Genomic DNA, 25,326 nt, shown 5'->3' on the forward strand with positions numbered 1-25,326 from the left:
CCTCCTGGGCCCGCCCACTCTAGTCTGCGTTCTTCAGACCCTCCCCGGAAGTGAGTGCAAATATTTTCCGAGTCTGCGCGCGCAGCGGCGGCGGTCCCCGGATCTCGCGCGGTCAGCCCGCCTGGGCTGGGCTGGGCCGGGCACGGCGGGGCGGGGCCTCCCTGCGGGCCTGCGCGCTGAGGGGGCCGCGCCTGCGCAGTGCGCCCGAGCCGCCGGGGCCAGGGTCACCCTGAGCTGAGACGGCGCCGCTATGTTGGAACGGTTCGTGGGCCCGCGCTACCGCCAGCTGGCCAGAAACTGGTGAGGATGCGTCTACCGCCCCGGACCCCTTGTCCTCCCAGGTCCCAAATGGGGAAACTGAGGCACAGAGCGGCGGCGCGGTCTGCCCCGCGAGTGGCTGGCCCCCGATCCTGAGGCGCTTTGCCTGGGGGCCGCGATGGTGCCCACCCAGACCGCGCCCAGCATCCCCGGCTCAGCTCCTGGGGCTGGAAACTGACCCTGTGCGCTCCTGGCTTTGCTTTTGTTTGACGTTGTTGTGAAGCCGAGGGCTGCGCCTGTCCTTGACTGACCCCCGTGGGAGGCGGGTGGGATGGGGGTGACCCCACGTGGCAGCCGGGATTGGGGAGCACACGACGTGAGGCGCTGAGAAACAGCGGGCCTGTACTCCGCAGTCGTGTCCCTGAGCCCCGGCAGGGACCTTCGGGTGGACAGTGACAGTGGCGCTTTACAGCTGGGGCGACCCAGGCTCAGGACGAAAGTCCGTCCCTGGCGTCGGGTGGGACCGCCAGCGGCCCCTGCAGCCCCTACCGCGGGCGGCTCGAGCCTCCGGGCGCTGTCGGTCCGTCCCCATCTGCGCGTGGTCAGAGCAGCGACCCCCTCATCCAGGGTTTCGTTCAGTCGGCAGCAGCACCCACTGAGCAACTGATGTGTGCTCGCACCTACCACTGAGCCGGGTGCCGGAGACACAGCGATAAACGGAACTTTCCTTGCTGACGCTCTAGGTCGTGGACCAGAAAAAAATTAAACCGATGTGATCCATGGCATGGGGTTGATGTAAAGTAATAAAGGGGGTGGGTGCAGTCCTGTCCCACCCACACTGGCTTCCTGAGGCCAGGAAGCGGGACTCTCCCCCAGGAGACACTGTGGAGTTGTGGGGTTTCAGTCTCGGAGCATCCGCGCTCACCAGCTGGGTACTCTGCACTCAGCTCCTCCGGGCGTCTTCCTGTGAGGAGGGGGAGGAGAGGTGGTGAAGGTGTAACGAAGTCCCACGAGGGACTGTCAGCAGCATCATCACCTTCGGTGCCCCGTGGAGGTCAGGTGTGTGGCCACCTCCCTCTCTGTGAGCTCCACCGGGCCCCAAGGGGAGTGGCCAGGATGATTGCGGGGCGGGGCGGGGCGGGGGGGGGGGGGGGCGGGCGGTGGAGGCCTCCCTGAGGGCAGGCTCCTCTGACCTCAACACCCCTCAAAGCTGTTGGGCAGTGAGAGGAAAGATTCCCTCTCTGTTCGTGACACCTGCCCCAGAGCCTGTTCCAAAAGCAGCAATAACCCGGGACCCCACCAAGGCGCAAAGTTGAGTTGTACGGGCCTCTCCCCAGGGTCTCCCCAGGGAGCAGGGGGTGTCGTTGGTGAGGCAGGTTGGGGAGAGGGTGTTGCTGCTTCCATCTCTCCACCCCAACACCCCAGGCCCATAGGTTATGGCGATCCGGTGAAGTGGGCACCCATGCACAAATTCTGCCCCTGCACAGACCAGCGATGGAACCTGTGAGAGTTCTCTGTCGCTGCATAACAAAGAGCCCACCAAATGCAGCAGCTTTGCAGACATTCATTATCAGTTACTATGGGTCAGGAATTGGAACACAGCTGAGTCCCCTGCTCAGTGTCTCATCTGAAGGCTTTACTGGAGGATGTGTTTCCAGGTCACACCTGTGGTTGCAGCAGGGGGCCACCCTCAATCCTCTGCCACAGGGGCCCCTCTACAGGGCAGCTCACAAACTAGCAGCTGGCTCCCCGCAGAGAGGGTAAGAGCAAACGAGCATGCCCTGACGGAGCCAGTCTCTAAAAGTCCATCTCAGAAGTGACATTCCCTCGTGGTCCAGTGGTTAGGACTCGGCGCCTTCACTTCCGGGGCCTGGGTTCAATCCCTGGTCGGGTAACTAAGATCCCGTAAGCCGTGTGGTGCGGCCAAAGAAAACCAAACCAAAACGAAAGAAGTGACAGCCCATCATCTCTCATATTTGATTCATCAGAGGCGAGTGGCTGGATCCTGCCGACCTCAAGGGGAGGGGCTGTACAGGGGTGTGAACACCAGGAGGTGGGACTGTTGGGGCCTTCCTGGACCCTGCCCATCAATGGACGTAAATGTGGAGTGTGGTGGTCTTGGAGTCCCTGCCTCGGCTCTGCACCCGGTGGGCTGTGTGTCTCGGGGGCATGGCTTGCCCTCTCTGTGCCTTGGTCTCATTTGTGAGACAGGGACCCTGATAACTCACACCTCCCTCAGTCCATCGGCTGTCTCAGGGATCGAGCTGCTGCAAACCACATTAACGTGCCTACCTGCAAAGTTTAGATATCCTTATGCTTTACAAGCTTGGGCTTTTTTTTTTTTTTTTTTTTAGTGGAATTCCTCAAATAAAACCTTAATCAGGGACTTCCCTGGTGGCGCAGTGGTTAAGAGTCTGCCTCCCAGTGCAGGGTACCACAGGTTCGAGCCCTGGTCCGGGAAGATCCCACATGCCACGGAGCAACAAAGCCCGTGTGCCACAACTACTGGGCCTGCGCTCTAGAGCCCGCGAGCCACAACTACTGAGCCCACGTGATACAACTGCTGAAGCCCGCACGCTCACAGCCCGTGCTCCGCAACGAGAAGCCACCGCAATGAGAAGCCCGTGTGCAGCAACGAAGACCCAGTGCAGCCAAAAATAAATAAATAAATTTACTAAAAAAACAAACAAAAAAAACCCCTCATGCATATCCTAATATGAAAGCAGATGGGAATGGAGTTGCCTTAGGGTCACCTGCCTGGTGCCTGCCCTCGGGGTCATCAGCAGGATGTGTCCACAAAGCTGGGCAGGGCCAGGTGCGTGGGGGTGGTGTGGGCACCTGATAAATGGCAGCTTGGGATGGGGGGGGATCCGGCCATGCTACCGGGAGGGTGAGGCCTGACCCCCGTTCTTGCAGGTTACCCACAGTGGGCATGTGGGGCACCGTGGGAGCCATGGGGCTGGTGTGGGCCACTGACTGGCGGCTGATTCTGGACTGGGTGCCCTACATCAATGGCAAGTTCAAGAAGGACGATTAATTAAACCCATCACCCTCGGACCCCTCCGGTAAGTTTCAGCAGCTGTCGGCTGGTGTAGCCCGGGATTCCTGAGCAGCAGAGGAGCAGTGTTCCCCGCAGGTCCAGGGCTGGGCCGGCAGGTGTTGGGGGCACACCTGGAGAACCCTGCCTGAGGGCGGAGCCCTGCACTAGCCTCCTGCCTGGTGGCGCAGAGCTGCCAGCCAGCAGCCTCGGTTTGTGGGGCTGGGGAGTGGGTGCTGCCCCTCGGGGCTCAGTCCTGGAGGCTGAGCCTGCACCCTGGGTGGGGCGGAGGGATGCCCCATTTTACAGACAGGAAAGTGGAGGCTGGCCTCCCTGGGCGGGCTGCTGTGAGCACTGACGAGCCCGGCGCTGTGCTGCCCACCTGACAGCCCAGAGTGCACGCGCATCCCCATTTCACAGACTCCTAAGTGGCACAGCCAGATCTGGTGTTAGAGCCTGTCGGCGGCGTCAGTGCTCTTACTGGGCGCTCAGCCTCTGCTGCTCACCCTGCTTCATTCCCCCTCCAGGTGTCTGGTGGTGCTGCCCCCTTCCATCTGCATCTGGAACGGCCCAGGCTCTTGGGATTGACCTCGAGGAAATACACGGCGCGAGTTAGGTTTCCGACGCTGGTGGAAATAACCTTGGTGTGTGAACACACATGGCATTAAACCTCACCCTGAAACCTGCTGGCCTGCATGTGCTCATGCTGGGGCTTGGTTATGTTGACTGCAGGCCCAGGGGCCCAGATGACCCGGGGAGCCTTTCAACTCCAAAACTGCAAATCTGCAGTTTCCCAGCGGCTGGCAGACATGGTTTGATTACTTCAGATGTTTAGTGGATAATATCTGCACGGGGTTTTTATCGATCGCTGCCTTAAAAAGTTACCCTTGACCTAGGGGCTCAAGACACACATTCATTATCTCTCAGTGAGAATTTGGGAGTGATCTGTCTGGGGGGTTCTTGGCTGAGGGTCCCTCATGAGGTTGCAGTAGTGGCATTGGCTGCATGATGAAGGGTGGCACCAGGGTGGGGTGGGGAGTCGGGGCTTCCAGGAGGCCCCCTCACGTGGCTCCTCCCCACGTGGGCCTCCCAGACGCTGCTTGAGCCTCTCTACTACACAGCGGCCCGAGAGCAGGCAGGGAAGAGCCTCTGTGCCTTTTATGACCTACTCAGGACTCTCAGGCCATCTCCTGCTCCACACCTTATTCGGGAGGAGAATTAGGCTCTGTGCCTTGAAGGAGGAACATCAGAACCTGTAGACGTGTTAAACCATCACCGGGGATACAAAAATGAGCGGGTACACGAGGATATACTGCATACAGGCAGTTCCCTCCAACTCCTGCCAAGTTCTGGAAAATTCTAGAAACGTTCTATTTGTGAAGAAGAGCTATTTTATTAGTCTGTTTGGGCTTCCACAACAAAACACAGGCCAGGCAGCTTAAGCTACAGAATGAACGTCTCACAGTTCTGGAGGCTGGAAGTCTGAGCTCAGTTCTGGCAGGGTTGGTTCCTGGCGAGGGCCCGCCTCCTGGCCTGCAGACAGCCCCCTTCTCACTGCATCCTCACGTGGCCTCTCCTTGATGTGAGCAAGTGATCTCTCCAGGGACTCTGAGGACATGCTAATTCTAGGGGACCAGGGCCACACCCTTCTGACCTCATTTAACCTTAATTGTTTCGGGGGGGGGGCATCTCCACATACAGCCACACTGGGGGTTAGGGTGTCAGCATATACATTTCAGGGAGACACTTTCAGTCCACAGCAGCTTTGTATATTTTAACACAAGTAGTGGCATGTTCTACACACTTTTCTGCACAAACATTTTACACCTATGGCTTATTTCCTGGAAGCCATGCCACTTTGGAAAGCACAAAGCATCATGAAAAAGTCTACAAATAAGGGATTTCCCTGGTGGTCCAGTGGTTAAGAATCCACCTTGCAGTGCAGGGGTTGCAGGTTCGATCTTAGTTCGGGGAACTAAGATCCCACATGCTGTGGGACAACTAAGCCTGTGTGCCCCAACCAGAAGCCTGCAACGAAAGATCCTGCGTGCCACAACTAAGACCCAAAGCAGCCAAATAAATATTTTTAAAAAGTCTGCAAACAAATGCTGGAGAGGGTGTGGAGAAAAGGGAACCCTCCTAACACTATACCAATTGGTAGGAATGTAAACTGGTGCAGACACTATGGAGAACAGTTTGGAGGTTCCTTTAAAAACTAAAAATAGAATTACCATATGATACAGTGATTCCACTCTTAGGCATATATCTGGAAAAGATGAAAACTAATTCAAAAAGATACATGGAGGGCTTCCCTGGTGGCACAGTGGTTAAGAATCCGCCTGCCAATGCAGGGGACACGGGTTTGAGCCCTGGTCCGGGAAGATCCCACATGTCGCGAAGCAACTAAGCCCGTGCGCCACGACTACTGAGCCTGCGCTCTAGAGCCCACAAGCCACAACTACTGAGCCTGCGCTCTAGAGCCCGTGCGCCACAACTACTGAAGCCCGCGTGCCTAGAGCCTGTGCTCCGCAACGAGAAGCCACTGCAATGAGAAGCCCGTGCACCGCAACAGAGTAGCCCCCACTTCCTGCAACTAGAGAAAGCCCGCGCGCAGCAACAAAGACCCGATGCAGCCAAAAATAAATAAATACACTTATTAAAAGAAAAAAAAAGATACATGGACCCCAATGTTCATAGCAGCACTAGTTACAATAGCCAAGGCATGGAAGCAACCTAAATGCCCATTGACAGAGGAATGGATAATGTGGTGCATGTACACAGTGGACTATTACTCAGCCATAAAAAAAGGATGAAGTATTGCCATTTGCAGCAACATGGATGAACCTAGAGATTATCATACTAAGTGATGTAAGCCAGACAAAGACAAATATCATATGATATCACCTATATGTGGAATCTAAAAAGATGATACAAATGAACTTATTTACAAAACAAATAGGCTCACAGACAGAAAACAAACTTAGGGTTACCAAAGGGGAAAGGGGGGAAGGGAGGGATAAGTTAGGAGTTTGGGATTAACATACATTGCTATAAATGAAATAGATAAACAACAAGAACCTACTCTAGCACAGGGAACTACAGTCAATATAATAAACCATAATGAAAAAATATGAAAAAAATATACATACATGTGTATAACTGAATCACTTTGCTGTACACCTGAAACTAACACATTATAAATCTACAATTCAATTAAAAAAAAAACCACAGCATCCTCAGTTTTTAAACGGCTGCCTGGTAGCAACATTTACTAACCAGTCTATTAGCAAAGGACATTCATTTCCTGTCATTTGCCACTAAAACAATATCTGTGGAGTGATGTTATTTCAGACATAAATGAATAGATGCCACTTAAATACCTATAAGTGACGATTCTGAGATAAGTTACTCAATAAAAAAAAAAAAAATGTCTAACTCATGCAGATGTGGAGTCCCACAGCCCCCCATCAAAACCTGAAACAAATGGAAATGTGAGCCCCTATACACGAGTTTTCATGTATTTTTGTAATGGCTAATGGTTTTAATGAAAATATCTCAGTTTGCTTCTGTGAAAGCCAAAAGTAAAATTTTAATAACTTCAGGTTCAGATTAAGTACAATATTTAGGCTTAAACTTCTGTGAGTTTTCATACAACTCCTTTTCAACATTTCAATACTTTTTCAACCACATCAGTGTTCAGGGAGGGGAAAGTTAACCATCAAAAACTACACAAAGGACTTCCCTGGTGGCGCAGTGCTTAAGAATCCACCTGCCAATGCAGGGGACACAGGTTCGAGCCCTGGCCAGGGAAGATCCCACGTGCCGCGGAGCAACTAAGCCCATGCGCCACAACTACTGAGCCTGTGCTCTAGAGCCCGCGAGCCACAACTACTGAAGCCTGCGTGCCTAGAGCCCGTGCTCTGCAACAAGAGAAGCCACCGCAATGAGAAGCCCACGCACCGCAACAAAGAGTAGCCCCTGCTCACTGCAACTAGAGAAAGCCCGCACGAAGCAACAAAGACCCAACGCAGCCAAAAATAAATAAACTTATTAAAAAAAAAAACTACATAAAAACATATTGTATAAAGGGGGACTTCCCTGGTGGTCCAGTGGTTAAGACTGTGCTTCCAATGCAGGGGGTGTGGGTTCGATCCCTGGTCGGGGAACTAAGATCCCACATGCTACGCTGAGCAGCCAAAAAATAAGATAAATTAAAATTAAATTAAATTAAAAAATAACTAAATAAATAAAATATCTTCCTACAATGTCTTGTACTAGGTTGGTGTTCAGTAAATATTGCTTTAAAAATGTATAAAGGGCATATCTTCCTCATTTTGTCTCACTTTAAAATAGCACAGTACTGTTCAATCTGTATTTAAATTTTTTACATTTTGTATACAAATAGCTCCTACAATTCAATAACAACAAAAAAAAATCCAATCGAAAAATGGGCAGAAGACCTAAATAGATATTTCTCCAAAGATGGCCAATAGGCACACGAAAAGATGCTTAACATCGCTAATTATTAGAGAAATGAAAATCAAAACCACAGTGAGTTACCACCTCACACCAGTCAGAATGGCCATCATTAAAAAGTCTACAAATAATAAATGCTGGAGAGGGTGTGGAGAAAAGGGAACCCTCCTACACTGTTGGTGTGAATGTAAATTGGTGCAGCCACTATGGAGAACAGTATGGAGATTCCTTAAAAAACTAAAAATAGGGACCTTCCTGGCAGTCCACTGGTTAGGACTCCGTGCTTTTACTGCCGAGGGCCCCGGTTCAATCCCTGGTCGGGGACCTAAGATCCCACAAGCCGCATGGTGTGGCCAAACAAAAACAAAAAATAGAATTGTCATATGATCCAGCAATCCCACTCCTGGGCATATACCAGACAAAACTATCATTTGAAAAGTTACAGGCACCCCAATGTTCATAGCAGCATTATATACAATTGCCAAGACATGGAAGCAACATAAATGTCCATCGACAGATGAATGGATAAAGAAATTGTGGTACATATACAATGGAATACTACTCAGCCATCAAAAAGAATAATGCCATTTGAAGCCAACAGGGATGCAACTAGAGACTGTCATACTACGTAAGTCAGAAAGAGAAAGAAAAATACCATATGATACCACTTATATGTGGAATCTAAAATACAACACAAATGAACATATCTACAAAAGAAAAACAGACACAGAGGAAAAAACTTGTGATTGCCAAGGGTGGGGAGGGATGGAGTGGGAGTTTGGGATTAGCAGATGCAAACTATTATATATAGAATGGATAAATAGCAAGTTCCTACTATATAGCACAGGGAAATACATTCAATATCCTGTGATAAACCATAATGGAAAAGAATATGAAAAAAATATGTATGTATGACTGAGTCACTTTGCTGTGTAGCGGAAATTAAACACAACATTGTAAATCAACTATACTTCAATAAAATTTAAAAATTTTTTGACATTTTGTTCATCATGGATTGTTTGCATTCATTTCGGATTGTTAAAATATTGCATTAACTGCCATTAATCTTGAAGTTTTTGGCGCCCACTAAATTTTCTGCCCAAGGTAAGTGCCATGAATGCCTCATATTAGCTTGCAGGAATGCTTGGCTGGGGACAGCTGTGGTTGTCACGACTGGGGGGGGGGGGTCTCCTGGCATGAGTGGGCGGGGCCAGGGATGCTGCTCCACACCCCGCAGTGCCCAGGATGACCCCACAGAGAATGCACTGGCCCCGATAGCAGCAGTTGCAGGGCAGAGAGACCCTGCCTCCGAAAGTCTTTTCAAGGTCCTCACATGGCCCCTCCTGGTTTAATTTCTATCTTTCACCTTGTGGAGACAGGCAGGAGAAGGCGTCTGCTTGGGGACCGGGCCAGCAGGCCTGGGCAAAGAGTTTATTTCAAAGGAGCAGCGCCCAGCCCAACGGGAGAGGAGCTGGGCAGCCCCCGTCCCTCCCATTCAGGCCTCCTGGCCTCTCATCTCTGCGTCTGCCGCCAGCACCCTGGGTCACGGCCACCCTCCCGGTCAGGCCTCTGGACCAGTCCCTTGAGGACAGTCCTTGGCTCGGGCCAAGTAACTCCCAGAGACCCACTGTCTATGCTCTGGGGTCAGCCTGGACCCGAGGGGTTCAGATTCCCTGAGAAGCAAGTGAGACCGGCGGGGCTGATTCTTGAGGTGGAGGCGTTGCATTTCCATCATCCAACCATGAGGTCAAATCCAACACCACATGTCCATGGGTATACGACTGTCAAAACCCAGGAAATAACAATGGAGGATGTGGAGAAATCAGAGCCTTTGTTCGCTGCTAGTGGGAATGGGAAATGGGGCAGCCACAGTGGACAACAGTCTGGCAGTTCCTCAAAAAATTAAACACAGGGCAACAGGCATATGAAAAGATGCTCAGCATCACTAATCACCAGAAAAATGTCAATCAGAATCACAATAAGGTATCACCTCACACCTGTCAAAATGACTATTATCTAAAAGTCTACAAATAAAATTGTTGGTGAGAATGTTGTGGAGAAAAGGGAACCCTCCTACACTGTTGGTGGGACTGTAAGTTGGTGCAGCCACTATGGAGAACGATAAGGACGTTTCTGCAAAAACTAAAAATAGAAGTACCATATGACCCAGCAATTCCACTCCTGGGTATATATCCAAAAGAAACAAAAACACTAATTCAAAAAGATACATGCACCCCAGTGTTCAGAGCAGCACTATTTACAATAGCAAAGACACGGAAGCAACCTAAGTGTCCAGTAACAGATGAATGGATAAAGACGTGGTACATACATATAATAGAATATTACCTATAAAAAAGGAAATTTTTCCATTTGCATCAACATGGAGGGATTTGGAAGGTATTACACTAAGTGAAATAAGTCAGACAAAGATAAATACTGTATGATCCTGGTCACTATGGAATCTAAAAAATACAGCAACAAAAAAGAAGCAGACTCACAGATATAGAGAACAAACTAGTGGTTACCGGTGGAGGGGGAGAGGGGCAAGATAGGGGTCGGGGGTGGGAGGTACAAACTGTTGGGTGTAAGACTGGCTCAGGGATGTACTGTAGGACATGAGCAATATTGCCAATATTTGGTAATAACTGTAAATGGAAAGCACACTTTGAAAACTGTATAAAAGTTACAAAAAATATATTAATGTTTTGCCCTTCTCAAAAAATGAACAAAAACAAAAAATTAAAATGTAGGATCGCCACGTGATCCAGTGATTCCAGCTCTGGGTGTGCACCCAAGAGAAGTAAAAGCAGGGCTGGGGTGGTGCTGGGGTCTCCTGTCACAGGAAGGCTGACAACTTTTTCCTTTAAGAGTCTTCACGTGCTTTCACTGATTACAATGCACGCGTCTATCTTTGCAACTTTGATTTTTAAATTAAAACGATGTCGCACACACTGGGAGAAAACACAACAGCGACCAGTACTGCCCTCTGTGGAAGGCCAGGTCCTGGTGCACTGGGTTTGGGCCTGACCTGCACACAGGCATACAGTGCCCCGAACCAGCTTTGTAACGGGGTGACCGCTCGCCGATCAGGGTGCCTCCCGGCCACTATGCCCTTTGGGAGAGCAGCCCAGCTACCCCTTGTGGAACCCAGGAGGGAAAGGGACGTTAAGGAATTGAGAAGTTGCACTTACCCGGGAACTTAATATAAATAAACAAGTGACACCTGCGGGCCATGGTCTTCGGTGTCCCGCCCAAGCCCCGCCTCCAACTAGAGCAGGGACCTGGGGGGCCCCAAGGCTGCGAAGACACCTGCAGGGAGCTCCAGGTGCGCGGCCCAGGCCTGTTGCCCTCGGGGGAGCCCAGGGCCTTCCCACCCGCAGCCTCCCCCTTCCCTCAGGGACCCGACGTCAGGACAGGCCCGTCGGGAGGCCCAGGCCGCACCTGGCACTGCCCACAGCTAAGGCCACTCACTCAGCAGTCTTTTCTTAAGTACTTGACCTGGGCCAGCCAGGCTCTGCCCTGGGGGAGCAGGGCAGGCAGGAGAGGGCCTGGGGGAGGGAGAGGGGACACAAGGTGGGGCGGGAGATTCCCAAGTAAGGGCCTGGAGCCCCAGGAGACAGAAAGCGGCTGGACTAAGGAGGAGGCAGGAAGAGGGGGCCGGATTCTGAGATGTCATCAAAGCGTCGGGTGGGCCTTGGGGTGTGGAGGTGGGTGGTCACCGACAATGACCCTAAACGCGGATGCCAGTGACGAGACCAGGGAGGCGGCGGGATGGCGGTCCGGCACTGGACGGGTATCCCGGGACACAGGCCTCGGAGGAGGCGCGGGAGAGACCAAGGCGGACAGCGCAGCGGCAAGCACGGGCCACCAGCCACTTGCGGGCGGGCCAGGGCGCAGGCGCGGAGCGGACGAGCAGCGCGCCGCCGTAGGCCCCACCTTCAGGCCGCGCGCTGATTGGCGCCGCCGCCGAGGGGCGGGGCCGGAGGCCACGGGCGGGGCGGGACCTGTGCGGCGCCTGCGCAGCACGGGGCCCCCGCGCGCGGGCGGGTGGGCGGAGCGGGCCCCCCGAGCGGGGGCTGGCGAGCGCGGGGAGGGGGCCGAAAGGGCGGCAAAGCCGGCGCGCGCCCGGCTTGGGGCGGAGGGCGGAGGCCCAAGGGCCGGAACAGCCGCGGCAAGTGGCGGCGGCAGCGGCGGAGGCAGCTGAGGCGGCGGCGGCGAGCGGGGGTCCGGGCGGCAGCGGCGGCGGCGGGCCGAGGAGCCGGGCGCGATGGAGCGGAAGAGGTGGGAGTGCCCGGCGCTCCCGCAGGGCTGGGAGAGGGAAGAAGTGCCCAGAAGGTCGGGGCTGTCGGCCGGCCACAGGGATGTCTTTTACTATAGGTGAATGAACGTGCCGGCCGGGCAGGGCCCCAACGGGCGCCTCCCAGCGGCCTCTGCGGCGGCCTGGGCGCCCCGACCCGGGCCGCGGCCTGGGCCCCGCGCGTGCGTTGTGCGTGCATGCGTGCGTGCGTGCCGGCGCGCGGCGGGCGCTTGGCCCAGTGCGCGTGCGTGCGCGGCGGGCCCGAGCCCAGTGCGCGTGCGTGCCCGGCGAAGCCTTTGCACAGTGTGCTTGCGCTCCCCCCGCAGCCGCATGGTCCTGGGACCGGCCCCGGGTTGGCGGCGGCCTTTGTTCGGCGGCCGCGGCGAAGCGGCCGGCTGGGCAAGGGGCACCCCGGCACGGGCCAGACGCCGCTGGGAGGCGGGGGTGGGGGCTGGGCTGTTCCTTTGGTCCTCGTGGGGCGCTCCTGGGGCCGCGCGCAGCCTGGGTCGGGTGGGGATCCCGGGTTTCAGGGAGCAGGGTTCGCTCTGGGGGACCAGGGAGGGCTGCCTAGGGATGCAGATTTCTGGGCCCTTCACAGGGTGGCCTGGTCCTGGAGCTGCGTGTCTTTTAAGAGCCGCCCCTCCCCCATCCTTGGGCACCGTGGGTAGTGGCCTCTCCAGTCGCCAGACCGGGAACGCGGCCTTTGTGAGCTTCCCTCACCCAAACTGGAGGGAGGGCTGCCCTTGGCCTGAGAGAGGTGGCAGGGACCCCCCCCACCCCTAGTGAAACAGAATCAGTAGGCGGCTGGAAGCCCAGCCCCAGACCGTCAACCACCTGCTGTTTGCCTTTTCCTTCCTTTTTTTTTTTTTTTTTTTTTCCCTCCTGATTGGTGGAAGATGCTTTTGTTTCTGAGCCAGGCTTGATGGCTCCCTCCCCTTTGCTTTAGGACCCTGACAAAAGAAAAGCAGGCGGGACACCTGCCACGTGTTGAATGCCTGCCAGGTGTAGGGGGGTGTGCAGCAGGTCCTGGGCCTTTGCTGTCCTCGTTTTGGGAGGAGTGAAGGAAGTGAGCAGGGTAAGGATGGCAGCTCATCCAGGACAAGCTCAGGTTCTAGTGTCCAAAGAGTGCTGGTGGCCCTCCAGTGTGTACTGTAATTGGCTGCCCCTCTCGTAATGTCAAGCATGAAATAGTGGGGTTACGATCATCTTTTAGGGAAACGTGTGTATTCCCCCTCACTGGGCTGTCTGTGACGTCACTCCCTCGCTGGCTGTTTAGAGAAGCTTCCTTCTGGGTGCGTGAAGAGGCCTCTCACCACCTCCCCTCATTTAATTCTGAGCGCACTTGTGTTCTCACTTCTTCCTTTTAGGTCTGAAGACTGAGGCAGGTCTCTGTTCCTCTAGTCCTTTGTTGATTTAACAGATGCCTCTGCAGCACATGCTGGGTGTCCTGGCCATTCAGCTGGGAGTGAGACCTGGGCCCTCCCCTCGTGGGTGACAGCTGGTGCCCCAGCCATCACCACGTTGCTTTCATAGTTAACAGGTGATGACATATGCAGAGAGATGTGGGGGTCTGTGAGGGGCAGATGATGGGAGTGCCTGGTCGAGCTGGGGGCGGGTCGGTGAGGGCTTGTCTGGGGAGGCAGCACAGAGGTGAGCCCTGGCAGTGGGGCCAGGAGGAGGGTCCAGGCAGCGCCAGCAGCCTGTGAGGAGGCTCAGGAGCTGAACCGGGGCCAGCGTGGCTAGAGGGCCGCAGCCTGTCATCGCCTCACCTCTTGTCCCCACCTGCCTGGGAACCTCTCCGGGCTTCCATCAAGTGGGACCCCGCTCCAAGGCCCCGCCCCTGAGCATAGGGGTCTGGTGGTAGGGAACGGCTCCAAACTGGGGCTGGACAGATGGAATTTCAGTTTTCCCACGGCTCCAATGAGAGGTGAGGGCCTGAGACAGGATGCGGGGTCCAGTGCCACTCCCAGGTCTCTGGTGTGGATGACCTACCCTGTCCCAACAGGTCGGAGGTCTGGGGGGGATGTGATAACTTTTCTGGAATGTGGGCCCTTGGCCTTCTCACCACCTGATGCCGAGCCAGGTGTCTAGGCAGGGAGCACAGATGGATTTCCCTGGTTCTCTCTCTTTTTTTAATATTTATTTATTTGGCTGCGCCAGGTCTTAGTTGCAGCACGTGGAATCTTCGTTGCTGCTTGCGGTATCTGTAGTTGTGGCATGTGGGATCTTTTAGTTGAGGGATAAGTATCTAGTTCCCTGAGCAGGGATTGAACTTGGACCCCCTGCATTGGGAGTCCCCCCCTCCCCTCCCCTCCCCTCCCCTCCCCCCCCCCCCCCCCCCCCCCCCCCCCCCCCCGGTATGCGGGCCTCTCACTGTTGTGGCCTCTCCCGTTGCGGAGCACAGGCTCCGGACGCACAGGCTCAGCGGCCATGGCTCACGGGGCTAGCCGCTCCGCGGCATGTGGGATCTTCCCGGACCGGGGCACGAACCCACGTCCCCTGCATCGTCAGGCGGACTCTCAACCACTGCGCCACCAGGGAAGCCCGGAGCGCGGAGTCTTAACCGCTGGACCACCAGGGAAGTCCCTTCCTGGTTCCTTAATGCAGAGGGAAAGCAGATCTCCGGTGCTGTTGAGTCGGACAGACCTGTCCTTGGATCTTAGCCCTGCCCCTAGGGATGTGGAACCTTGGTTTGCTAGTCCAGAGTGTGGGAGAGAGCCAGTGTGTTCTTTGCAGGAGAGGTGGAGCGACCTCACAGACCGTTCTGTAGGACTCACCCATACACCCCTCCAGCTTGGTGACCTGGCCCTCAGGACTGGGAGATGGGGGTGCAGCATCTGGTTACAGCCGAGAATTTTCTTTGGAAAAATCATCTCCCTGCCTGACATTTACAATCCAGGCAAGAAGTTGAGGACTTGGAAGTTAGCGTCATTCTTTGGGGTGTGTGGAATAGAGAGGACTTTCCAGAGCCTTTTTTTTTTTTTTTTTTGGCTGCACCATTGCAGCATGCAGGATCCTAGTTCCCTGACAAGGGATAGAACTCACGCCTCCTACTTTGGGAGCGTGGAGGCTTAAACCACTGGACCACCAGGGAAGTCCCAGAGCTCTTTTTTTTTTTTTTTTAAATAAATAAATTTATTTATTTTATTTATTTATTTTTGGCTGCATTGGGTCTTCGTTGCTGCACGCGGGGTTTCTTTAGTTGCGTCGAGCGGGGCTACTCTTCGTTGCTGTGTGTGGGCTTCTCATTGCATTGGCTTCTCGTTGTGGAGCATGGGCTCTAGGTGTGTGGGCTTCAGTAGTTGTGGCACGCATGCCCAGTAGTTGTGGCTCGTGGGCTCTACAGCGCAGGCTCTGTAGTTGTGGCGCATGGGCTTAGTTGCTCTGCGGCATGTGGGATCTTCCCGGACCAGGGCTCAAGCCCGTGTCCCCTGCATTGGCAGGCAGATTCTTAATCACTGCGCCACCAGGGAAGACCCCAGAGATCATTTTAAAGGTGCAAATACTCAGGAAAGCAGGAAGTACTCGGCAGGTTGACCCCCCTTCCTTGGGCAGCGGGCTCAGCTTGGCCAGAACCAGCTTCATCTTGCTGTTTGGGCCTCACTGGGCATCTCGGGTTACAAGCCTCCTTATAGGCCTGGGGTCAACACTCACTCATCACGCCTCGTACAGCCCTGCATCCGGCCCAGGCCCTGGGCTCCGCGCTTGGTGCTGGCTCCATCCCCATGATGGCCCCAATGCTTCAGGGTCATACTGACTCAGCCGAGGGCCGCCAGGCTTCTGGCTACCTGTCTACTACACCGGGTAGGCCTATTTCCCTAGAAAGACCGCAGTGCTCATTTTTGTTCTACACCTGTGGTTTTACTACAGAAGTTTTTTTCTTTCATTGGATAAAACAGCTCAGACATTTTTCTGTCCCAATACAGATCTACAAAACGTGTTTTTAAAATTGAGATATAGTTCACATTCCATACGATTCAGTCTTTAAAAGTGTCAATTCAGCAGTTTTCATGCACCCATCACCACTCTCTAGTTCCGGAATGTTCTCATCACCCCAAAATGAGCCCTGTGTCCATTAGCTCCCCAGCTCCTCGTAGCCCCCATCCACTCTCTGTCTTGCGTTCCACTTTTGTGACAGCTTCATTGAGGTAGGAGTCACATGCCATACTGTTCACCTGTGTAAAGCGTACAATTCACAGGTAGCTGCACCCACCACCACGGTCAAAGTTAGAGCCTTTTCCTCCCCCCAGAAGAGCCCTAGACCTTTAACTATCTCTGCCGTTAGCCCTGCTCCCCAGCCCCTAGTCTATAGTCCTGCGTTTCTGTTTCCCTGTCCTCATGCATTTTTTAAAGCAGAACAGCAGCAGGTGGGGTGACTGGAGGCCAAGAAGTGCTGGCGAGTGCTTGTCAGGGTACTGGCCCTCTTTGTGGCCGTAGTTGGAGCCAGAGTCGGGACTCAGGGTCCTTTCCGCTGCTCCAGGCACGTGGACCCTGTTCACGTCAGCCAGCACAGAGCATAACGGAAAAATGGATCTTCCAGAAGAGTCCACGGGGGTCTCAGAACCCAAGGTGGTGGGGCTGGCCCTGACCCAGGTGAGGCCCTGGTGGGGCTGGAAGGGGTTCACTTTTGCCACTTGTCCGCAGTGCCCAGGGACACCTGGAGGGGGCGGGCGTGTGCTGGCTTGAATTCAGGCTCAGCCTAGAGGCTCTCAGGGGAGATCAGCAAAGTGCAGGCCCTCGTTAGCCTTAGATGGAGAGAGACAGGGACGTCCTAGATGGGTGCCAGGCCTGCTGGAGGATCATGTGTGCCGCTTGCTGGTTTCTAGTACATTCAGGGCTGTGCAACCATCACCACTAATTCCAGAACATTCCATAACCCCAAAGAGAAGCCCCAGTCCTTGACAGCCAGGAACCCACTCTCTGCCTCTGGATTTGCCTGTTCTGGACGTTTCCCATCAGTGGAATCACACACTGTGTGTCCTTCTGTGTCTGGCTTCTCTCACTGAGCATCGTGTTGTCAGGGTCTGTCCACGTTGTAGTGAGTGTCAGGGCTTCTCTCCTTTTCATGGCTGAGTGATGCTCCCATGTGTGGAGGGACATCTGGGCTGTTTTCACTCTGCCCAGTGAGTCATGCTGCTGTGAGTAATTAGGTGTAAGTTATTATGTCGACATGTGTTTTGATTTCTCTTGGATACTTAGGGGTGGAATTGCTGTTTAACCATTAGAGGAGCCACCAGACTGTTTCCCAAAGTGGCTGCAGGAGTCCCCGTGCCCATGGGACGTGTCATTATTAATGCTCACTGGGTCCCGTTCTGGTCACCTGTAGCATGAGCTCTGAGTCTGCACTGCAGCTAGAGGTTGGCGTCAGCTTTTCCTAGAAAGGCGAGTCCCCTGCGCTGGTCCGTGGGGTGAGCAGGATGGCAGAGCTTCACAGCTAGGTTTCAGGCTTTCCCAGCAGGTCCCGCCTGGGCAGCTCTTTGGTGCCCAAAGAGCCCCAAAACTGAGGTTTTACAGTCCAGCCCCCACAGGACAGATCCATAATGCTGTAATGGACCTGCTATCCTTGGGTCTTTTCTCGAGAACATGGCCAGATTCTGCTTCTGGAATGTTCCAGAAACTCCAGCCAGGCTCCCAGGGCTGGGTCCCATCCTTCCGAAGGTCGGGGCGTCCATCCCTGCTCTCGGCCTCGGCATCTGCTGTGCTGGGGAGAGGGTGGACCGGCTTGGCCTGGCGCCCCCCTCCCGGCTCCCCCCTCCGCTGACCGCGCTGTGTCTGCAGCCCGAGCGGGAAGAAGTTCCGGAGCAAGCCCCAGCTGGCGCGCTACCTGGGCGGCTCCATGGACCTGAGCACCTTCGACTTCCGCACGGGCAAGATGCTGATGGGCAAGATGAACAAGAGCCGGCAGCGGGTGCGCTATGACTCCCCGAGCCAGGTCAAGGTGAGCCCACGCCGACCGCTGCTGGGTAGGCTCACCCACCGTCCTGGAGTTAGAGGCCTAGCTACTCACTGGGGGGAGCTCAGCAGCTGTGGAAAAGCAGAAAGAAGACAGGAAACGGCCCATCATCTGTCCCCAGGAGAGGCTCGGGCACGGGGCCTGGGAGGCGGCTCAACTCTGGTCCACGCTTGGGCGCCTGGTGACCAGTGTGTCTGCGGGTCTTTGATGGACGCATGTTCGGGGGACTTTGTTCCCTGCCCCAACTGCAGAACAGAGGTGGCCAGGGCGCCCCCAGGCCCGTTCTCTGCAGAGAATGAGGCGCGGGAGGTGAGAAGGGCGGGGTGGGGGGATGAGAGAGAGCAGGTGTGTGTATGGAGCCCCCGCTGCGGCCGCACCGAGGGCAGCGAAGTGGCTGGGCCTGGGCTTGGCGTTGCCTCTGGATCCGTGGGTGCCACGGGGTGTGTTGGTGACTGGGGCCTGTTCCCCAAAGCCCCTTGCGGGGCACGGCTTTCTCGCTGACGGGGAAAGCCCGCTGAGGACCCTGCCCGACCCTGCAGGGCAAGCCCGACCTGAACACGGCCCTCCCGGTCAGGCAGACGGCGTCCATCTTCAAGCAGCCAGTGACCAAGATCACCAACCACCCCAGCAACAAGGTGAAGAGCGACCCCCAGAAGGCCGTGGAGCAGCCCCGACAGGTGAGCTCCGGCACTTGGTCCACTCTTTAGAGCTGAGTCCGCGGGCCGTCACCCCGGGGCACGGTCCTGCGGGCACCAGCACCCGACACGTGTATGCGGGGCCCCCTCGGGCCGGCTGCTGTCTTAAATAGATTGAAAAGATCCCACAAATGCAGTTTTGTGATCTGTTTTCCAAAAACTGAGCCTTAGCCGCGTTTTCACACATCTTTACAAACGCCCGGTAGATAGCGGGGTGTGGAGGTGCTAGGCCAGAGCAGGGGGCCATGGCCGTCGGAGGGGGAGACGCTCAGGGACCCTGCAGGGCATGGGCCCCGCCATGGGCAGCCGCCCTGGGTGCTGTTCCATTTGGGTTGGAGCCCTCTAGGTAAGAGGTCAGAAACCTGTGGGGCTGCCTGTCGCCCCCCTCCCCAGAGTCTGGAGGTGCAGTCGAGGGTGTGAGCTTGTTGCCTGTCCGGGGGCTCCTGGGTCCCCTGTCTGCACCAGGCGGTGCCCACGGACAGCGCTTGTTCGGGCTGTGACAGGGGTCGGCCAGGGCTGTTGCCCTGGGCCCGTGGCTCGGCCCGGGGTGGAGGTTGGACCTCCCAACCCCCAACTCCAGGGTGAAGGGGAGCCACAGACTGTCCAATGGCGCATCTGACGTCCTGGGTCTTCGTCCTGCCGGAAACAGGGCTTGGGGTTTCTCTGCCCTGCGAGGACCCTGGGGCGCAAGCAGCCCCAGCAAGTGTGGGGGTCAGAGGTCACACTGAGACCCCCATCCTGGCCGCCTAGGGTCGCCTGCTGTGGGAGCAGGTGGCCTGGCCATCCCGTCGGCCTGACGTCTGTCTGTGTGGCGGCAGCTCTTCTGGGAGAAGAAGCTGAGCGGCCTGAATGCCTTTGACATCGCGGAGGAGCTCGTGAAGACCATGGACCTCCCCAAGGGCTTGCAAGGTGACCCCCTGCAGGGGGCAAGGGGGAGATGGAGGAGGGATGAGGCCCGTGCTCCCCCAACCTGGGGCCAGCCGGGCTGCACCTGACGCTGGGGTCGCGTCTGGTCACGGGGTCCTGAAAACACTCGGGGGTCTGGTTTCCCTGCCGCGCCATAAAAGCATCCCTGCTGTCCCTGAGAGGGTAGTTGTCTCCCTGTATGGCGTGGAGTGACCGCCCCCTTGCAGCATCCGGGTGTGACATGGAAATGGCCAGGGAGGGCTCGATTCAGACAGGGAGACGCCTGGGGTACAGAGCTCCTGGCCCTGCGACGGCTCCCCTGAGTGGGACTGCCCGTGGGCTGTGAGGCCCTGGCACATGCAGGACCGGGCAGGGCCTGCTGTAAAGGGAGGTTCAGGATGAAATCGGGGCTGAGGGGGCAAGGCTGGTGCCTGCAGCGACCACCCTCTCTTGCCCAGCAGGCGTGGGTCCCGGCTGCACGGATGAGACGCTGCTCTCGGCCATTGCCAGCGCCCTGCACACCAGCACCATGCCCATCACCGGGCAGCTCTCAGCTGCCGTGGAGAAGAACCCCGGGGTGTGGCTCAACACAGCCCAGCCGCTCTGCAAGGCCTTCATGGTGACCGACGAGGACATCAGGTAGCGCCCCCCCCCCCCCCGCCCCCGCCAGTATCCAGGTGTGATGTGGAAGTGGCTGGGGGAGGGCTCGGTTCAGACAGGCGGGTGCCTGGCGGGTGGGGCAGCCTGTGGGGGCGGGAGAGGACAGGCTCCCCTGAGCGGGACTGCACGTGGGCTGTGAGGCCCTGGGTCAGGGGGCGCTGGCTCACACAGGACAGGGCAGGGTGGGCTGAGGGGAAGCAGGGCGTGTCCCGGGCCCTGGATGCTGGGCCTGTGCTTGGCCAGGACCCTGTGGGTGGTGTCCAGGTGCGGGTAGAGCTGTCTGGGAGGGCCTCCTGGAAGGTGGTTGGAAGTGGCTCCTCGGCAGGAAACATCTAGAGGTGCTTAGAGGGTAGAACATGCGTGGTGTTCAGCTTTGAAACGTCAGGGCACAGCTGAGGTTGGGAGAAGGCGGAGGGGCTGGAAGGCAGAGCAGCTGCACCTGGAGTGCTGTGGGGGGCAGTCTTGGCACTGCAGGTAAAAGCCAGGTGGGTGCGAGAGGGCAGCCCTGTGCCCCGAGAGAGGCGAGGACACGGCGGTGAGACCACACACATGTATACACACGTACACACACACAGAGGTACCCACGTGTGTACATACACATGCATGCACTGCACGTATGCACAAACACGTACACATATGCATGTACACGTACACATACACGTGTGCACGTTCACATACGTGTATGCACAAGGCTCATCCCTAGGGAAAGGGCAGGAAAAGAACACGACTGTCTGAAAAGTCCAAGCAGATCTTTAAAGCACAACTTGCAGAAATAGAAAGTCAGTGAGGTGGGAACCGTAGGTGTCAGGTCCAGCAGTGGCAGTGGCTGTGGTCCTGCTGGGAGGAGGGACTTGTGGCCAGTAGAGGGGAGCGACAGGCACAGAGTCAGGTCCACGTGCTGAGGGGGGCACCTTAGAGGCGGCAGGGTGGGGACGGGTCCTTGGCCCGGCCGGCAGCCGCCCTCTCGCAGCGCTGATTTGGGGAGGGCCTGGGGGCTGTGCTGGGGCCGGGGGCGGGGGCGTCTGTCTGGATGGGGCGCTTGCAGCACCCCCATCTCCCCAGAGATGGACGTGCCCTGGCCAGCAGGTCTTCCTGTGTCCGCAGGAGGCAGGAGGAACTGGTGCAGCAGGTCCGCAAGCGGCTGGAGGAGGCGCTGATGGCCGACATGCTGGCTCACGTGGAGGAGCTGGCCCGGGACAGCGAGGCGCCGCTGGGCAGGGTGGGCGCTGACGGGGATGAGGACGACGGGGACCAGGAGGAGGGGCCCGACCAGGACCAGGAGATGGAGCACGTGTAGAGCAGGCACTGGCCGGGTCCCAGCTCCAGCTCACGCGGGCAGCGACCACGGGTGAGGGGTGGTCCGGGTCCCTGGGGCCTGCCTTGTGCCAGTGGCAGCAGTGCTGGGCCGGGCGCCTCCCGAGAGCACCTGTCTTCAAGGAGGATGGCCTGCCAGGCACGGGTGGCGCCCTCTCTGTCCCTGCACGGGCCCCACCCGCCTGCCCTCCCGCACGGGGCCACCTGCAGACTTGGCCCTCACCCTGCCCAGGCGTGTCCCCTCCCCTGGGCCATGGGGACATGGCTGAAGCACGGCCTCTCGCCTGATGGACCCCCCATGTCTGCCCCTCCTCGGGGTCATGGCTCCACACTGAACTCGGGCCAGCCTGGTCCCCGTGGCTGCTGCCCTGGACCTCTCGCACAGGACAGCTGCCACTGGGCTGCCTGCGAGGCTCCCCGCGGGGCTGGAGAAACATTTGTGGAACTGTCTCCCCTCCCGACCTGCACACATGAGGGACGGTATCCCGGACCGCCCATCAGCCCTTCCAGAAGGGGATGCAGGATGGCTCCCCGGGGCCCACCCGGCGGGCACAGCGCTCCCAAGAGCAAATGGCACAACCCGGACATTTTCCTTCAGTAAAACTCATGGTAGAGGTGAGGCCGATGTCCACGTAGCTGCTTAACCTTCTGTCTGTTGCACACGGACGGGAACTCAGGCCTCAGCGCCTGAAGACCTCACTGTCTGCAGCCCGGCCCAGCCTGATGGTCAGCGCCGCGGACAGAGAACTAACTGCTCACGGCCGGACTCGGGCCAGGCTCCAGGCCAGTGCCGCCATCGGCTGACCTCCAGGCCTCGGTCTCACCTCATAGAACGGGGACAGTGGCGCTGATCTGGCAGGTGTGGGGCCTCCCAGCACCTGGGGCTTCTGCATCCCCATCCCAGGCGCGTTTCCTGGCCGGTCCTGGGCAGCGGCCTCCGTGGAGCATGGGGTTTGGAGGCGGTCAGAGTCATGCTGTCCCCCCCTGCAGCAAGTGCCCCTGGCCAGGGGAGCTTCTGCTACCCTGAGTGGACCCCGGGCCAGCCCCCTTCCCTCAGCCCCAGGAATGCCCTTGGGGTGGCCCCCAGCCCCTCCATCGCCTGGAGACACGAACCCCGGGCCGGTGCAGCCCCAGGGCCCGTCACTCCTGTCCCAGCCCTGCCACACGCGCAGCTGTTACTGTCGGGGGGCGGGGGAGCCTGGGTCGCTGCCTCATCGGGCCAGACACCGTGGGCTGCCATGGCCTGCCCGGTGGGGTGACAGTGACAGTGGGAGCCCCTTGGGGCTGGGACTCGCTGCCCACTCCCTCCAAGGACTCTGGCCCAGGAGGTTGGGCTGACTGCATCCTTCCTAGTCCAGTCAAAGCACAAAGCCCTGAGGACTGCGGCCGCTGCACTGCGGAGGCCGCAGTGGCACTGCCGGGGGCCAGGCCATCACGGGCCCCAGGAAGGTCCCTCCACAGAGGCTGCGGCCCCAAGGGAGGCTCCTGTGGGTGGTGTTGAATAAAGCGTGTCAGGCCAGCGTGTGGGGCCTTGGTTTATCAGAATCCCAGGTTTTGTGTCGCAGCGCTGGGAGCCTGCCTGTCCTGAAGTTCATCATCTTGCCCTGGGTTGGAGGATGGGAGGGGATGGCAGACCCCTGGCCTCTCCCAGGCAGGGTGGGCTTCCCATGGCCCCAAGTAGGGCCTCCTGACACTCGGGCCCCGGCAGTGTTGGCGTGAGAGCTGGGTGTGGAGGCTTCCTGAAAGCCGGCTCACTTGGGTGCCTTCAGCGCAGTCCCCGCAGCTCCCTTGGAGGCCCCTGCCGACTCTGCGGGTGGGGGCGGGGCTGATGCCAGGTGTGCCCACGTCCTTCCTGGGAGAGATGAGGACCTGTCAGTGGGGTCCACGCCGGGAGCTCAGCGGGGGCTCCTCTCGGCCCGATGCAGGGGCAGGGGAGAGGGTGTGGCTGAGCTGACCCTGTAGGCCCGGGCCAGTGCTGACAGGTGGCTGGGGAGGGCGGTGCTAGGACATCGGCCACACCGGTCCCCTTTTCAGCTGCCCCGCCACCCTTGGTCGGGTGGTCATTGCTGGCTTTTCTTCCGACCCAAAGCCAGGGCACGGGAGCTGGGAGAACCTTGGCCCCTCACCTGCCCAGGCACCCCAGACTTTTTTGCAGGCAGCAGGGGGTCTGCCTTGCCCAGGGGGAGCAGGGTCCCTCCCCAGCTGCCTGGACCCCCTCCTCACCCCTACTGTGTGGGTCTCACAGGTGTGGGCAGGGCGGGTCCTTCCGGATCCTCCAGGGGAGCATCGGTTCCCGCCTTTTCCAGCTTCCAGAGGCGCCGCATCCCTGGCTCGCGGCCCCTCCTGCATCCTCACAGCCAGCAGCGCAGCATCTCCCGTCTCTCTCTGCCTCTGACCCTCCCGCCTCCCTCTTATAGGGACCCTGGGATGACAGTGGGCCCCTCGGGGAATCCAGGGTCATCCCTGTCTCAGGGGCCTCAACTTAACCCCACCTGCAAAGTCTCCTCTGCCCCGTGAGGTGACAGGTCCCAGGGTGACTTTGGGGTACATTAGCCTGAAGACAAGTTTTCCTGTCTTGTCGACGCCGCCCCTGGCCACATGGCCTCAGCTTCCACCATCTCTTCTTTCATCCCCAGCTCACTCCAGCCGCTTGGGCTTTGTCCCCACTGTCCCCTCAAGGGGAATGAACAGTTGCTACAGAAGCCCTAGAACTGGCCAAGCTCAGGTTGCATCGGGTTTGCAGAGCAAGGGAGCTAGAGGTGACCGGAGGCAACGATGCCTGGTGACAAGCTGGGAGTTTCCCAGTCAGAGAAGAGGCAGCGAGACCGGCTGGAGCAGAGGGGCCAGCTCGGATTTCTGGAACAGTCCACTGGGACCCCCCCCACCAGCCACCTGTGGCTGGGAAGTTCAAACTGGTGACAACAAGTTACATGTTGCGCTCCTCAGCTGTCCTGGCCACATGGGGCTGGGGGCCATGACTGCACAGAGCAACAGGTAACATCTCCATCCACACCATCTAGAACACGGGTTCTGAGCCTTGGCGGGGGCGGGGTGGGCGACACCTGTAAGATTAGGTAAGTCTTGTCAAAAACTGACCACACAGGGCTTCCCTGGTGGCACAGTGGTTAAGAATCCGCCTGCCATTGCAGGGGACACGGGTGCTGTCAGGCCCACGACTTTTTGTTGAAACCGTTTGGGAAAAGAAATTCTGTTTCTCCCGGGACTTGGAACTGGGAGAGTACGAGCCGCTGGGCAAACGGGTCTGCTCAGAAGAGTGAGGCTGCTCAGCACAGAGGAACCCAAGCCGCAAGGGGGGCCTCCCCAGGACCCCATCCCCGCCCACACTTTGCACTTTGAGCCAGTGGATTCCCTCTTCTGCTTAAGTCAGTTTGAGCAGACATTTGTCACCTGCAGCCCAGAGTGTGTCCTTGACCATGTCCCTGCCGACCCCACCTGAGATGCGCCACAGATGAGGCCTGCCTTGGTGGAAAACACCGCCCCCTGGGAGCCTCCAAGGACGGTCCTGGGGCCCCACCTGCACGGATGGGGGGGTGTTGGTCCTGCTCACGAAGGCATCATGGCCACCCTTCCCGGGGCTGAGCTGCACTCCAGGTTGGGGGAAGGGGGGAGCTGGCAAGGAATGGGATGTCACTGCTGCCTGGGGCTGGCCCAGTGCCCGCATGACAGGGCACCTCCTTATGGGATGGGGTAGCCAGGGTCAGAACAGGAG

At 57.5% G+C, this 25,326-nt stretch overlaps 2 protein-coding genes across 6 annotated transcripts; both read left to right on the top strand.

Moving 5' to 3' along the window:
* Positions 1–170: 170 nt before the first annotated feature.
* LOC116750714 (cytochrome b-c1 complex subunit 10) lies at positions 171–3,982 on the top strand. The gene is made up of 3 exons (XM_032625708.1): positions 171–300; positions 3,175–3,323; positions 3,823–3,982. Exons 1-2 carry the CDS (start codon positions 251–253, stop codon positions 3,293–3,295), a joined length of 171 nt encoding a protein of 56 aa, XP_032481599.1. The 5' UTR covers positions 171–250; the 3' UTR covers positions 3,296–3,323; positions 3,823–3,982.
* A 7,843-nt stretch (positions 3,983–11,825) lies between these two features.
* Positions 11,826–23,135, top strand: MBD3 (methyl-CpG binding domain protein 3). Of its 5 annotated transcripts, XM_032627824.1 has the most exons (7): positions 11,832–12,052; positions 13,436–13,608; positions 17,847–18,006; positions 18,561–18,698; positions 19,535–19,625; positions 20,084–20,261; positions 21,387–23,135. In XM_032627824.1, the coding sequence occupies exons 3-7, from the start codon at positions 17,905–17,907 to the stop codon at positions 21,577–21,579; spliced, it is 702 nt and encodes a 233-aa protein (XP_032483715.1). In that variant the 5' UTR covers positions 11,832–12,052; positions 13,436–13,608; positions 17,847–17,904; the 3' UTR covers positions 21,580–23,135. The 5 variants fall into 5 exon arrangements, with proteins under 5 accessions (XP_032483712.1, XP_032483711.1, XP_032483713.1 ...); XM_032627821.1 differs by lacking the exon at positions 13,436–13,608 and having other exon boundaries at positions 11,826–12,148; positions 18,600–18,698; XM_032627820.1 differs by lacking the exon at positions 13,436–13,608 and having other exon boundaries at positions 11,829–12,148.
* The last annotated feature ends 2,191 nt before the right edge of the window (positions 23,136–25,326 follow it).

Source organism: Phocoena sinus, chromosome 3 (assembly GCF_008692025.1).
Source record: "Phocoena sinus isolate mPhoSin1 chromosome 3, mPhoSin1.pri, whole genome shotgun sequence".
NCBI lineage: Eukaryota > Metazoa > Chordata > Mammalia > Artiodactyla > Phocoenidae > Phocoena > Phocoena sinus.

What these genes read in the sequence shown, in the direction of transcription:
- LOC116750714 (XM_032625708.1), top strand. Translation starts at nt 251, where the DNA reads ATGTTGGAACGGTTCGTGGGCCCGCGCTACCGCCAGCTGGCCAGAAAC. An exon ending in CGCCAGCTGGCCAGAAACTG is followed by an intron (nt 301 to 3,174) that starts GTGAGGATGCGT and finishes CCGTTCTTGCAG; the next exon opens with GTTACCCACAGTGGGCATGT.
- MBD3 (XM_032627820.1), top strand. Translation starts at nt 12,039, where the DNA reads ATGGAGCGGAAGAGGTGGGAGTGCCCGGCGCTCCCGCAGGGCTGGGAG. An exon ending in AGGGATGTCTTTTACTATAG is followed by an intron (nt 12,149 to 17,846) that starts GTGAATGAACGT and finishes CTGTGTCTGCAG; the next exon opens with CCCGAGCGGGAAGAAGTTCC. An exon ending in CCGTGGAGCAGCCCCGACAG is followed by an intron (nt 18,699 to 19,534) that starts GTGAGCTCCGGC and finishes GTGTGGCGGCAG; the next exon opens with CTCTTCTGGGAGAAGAAGCT.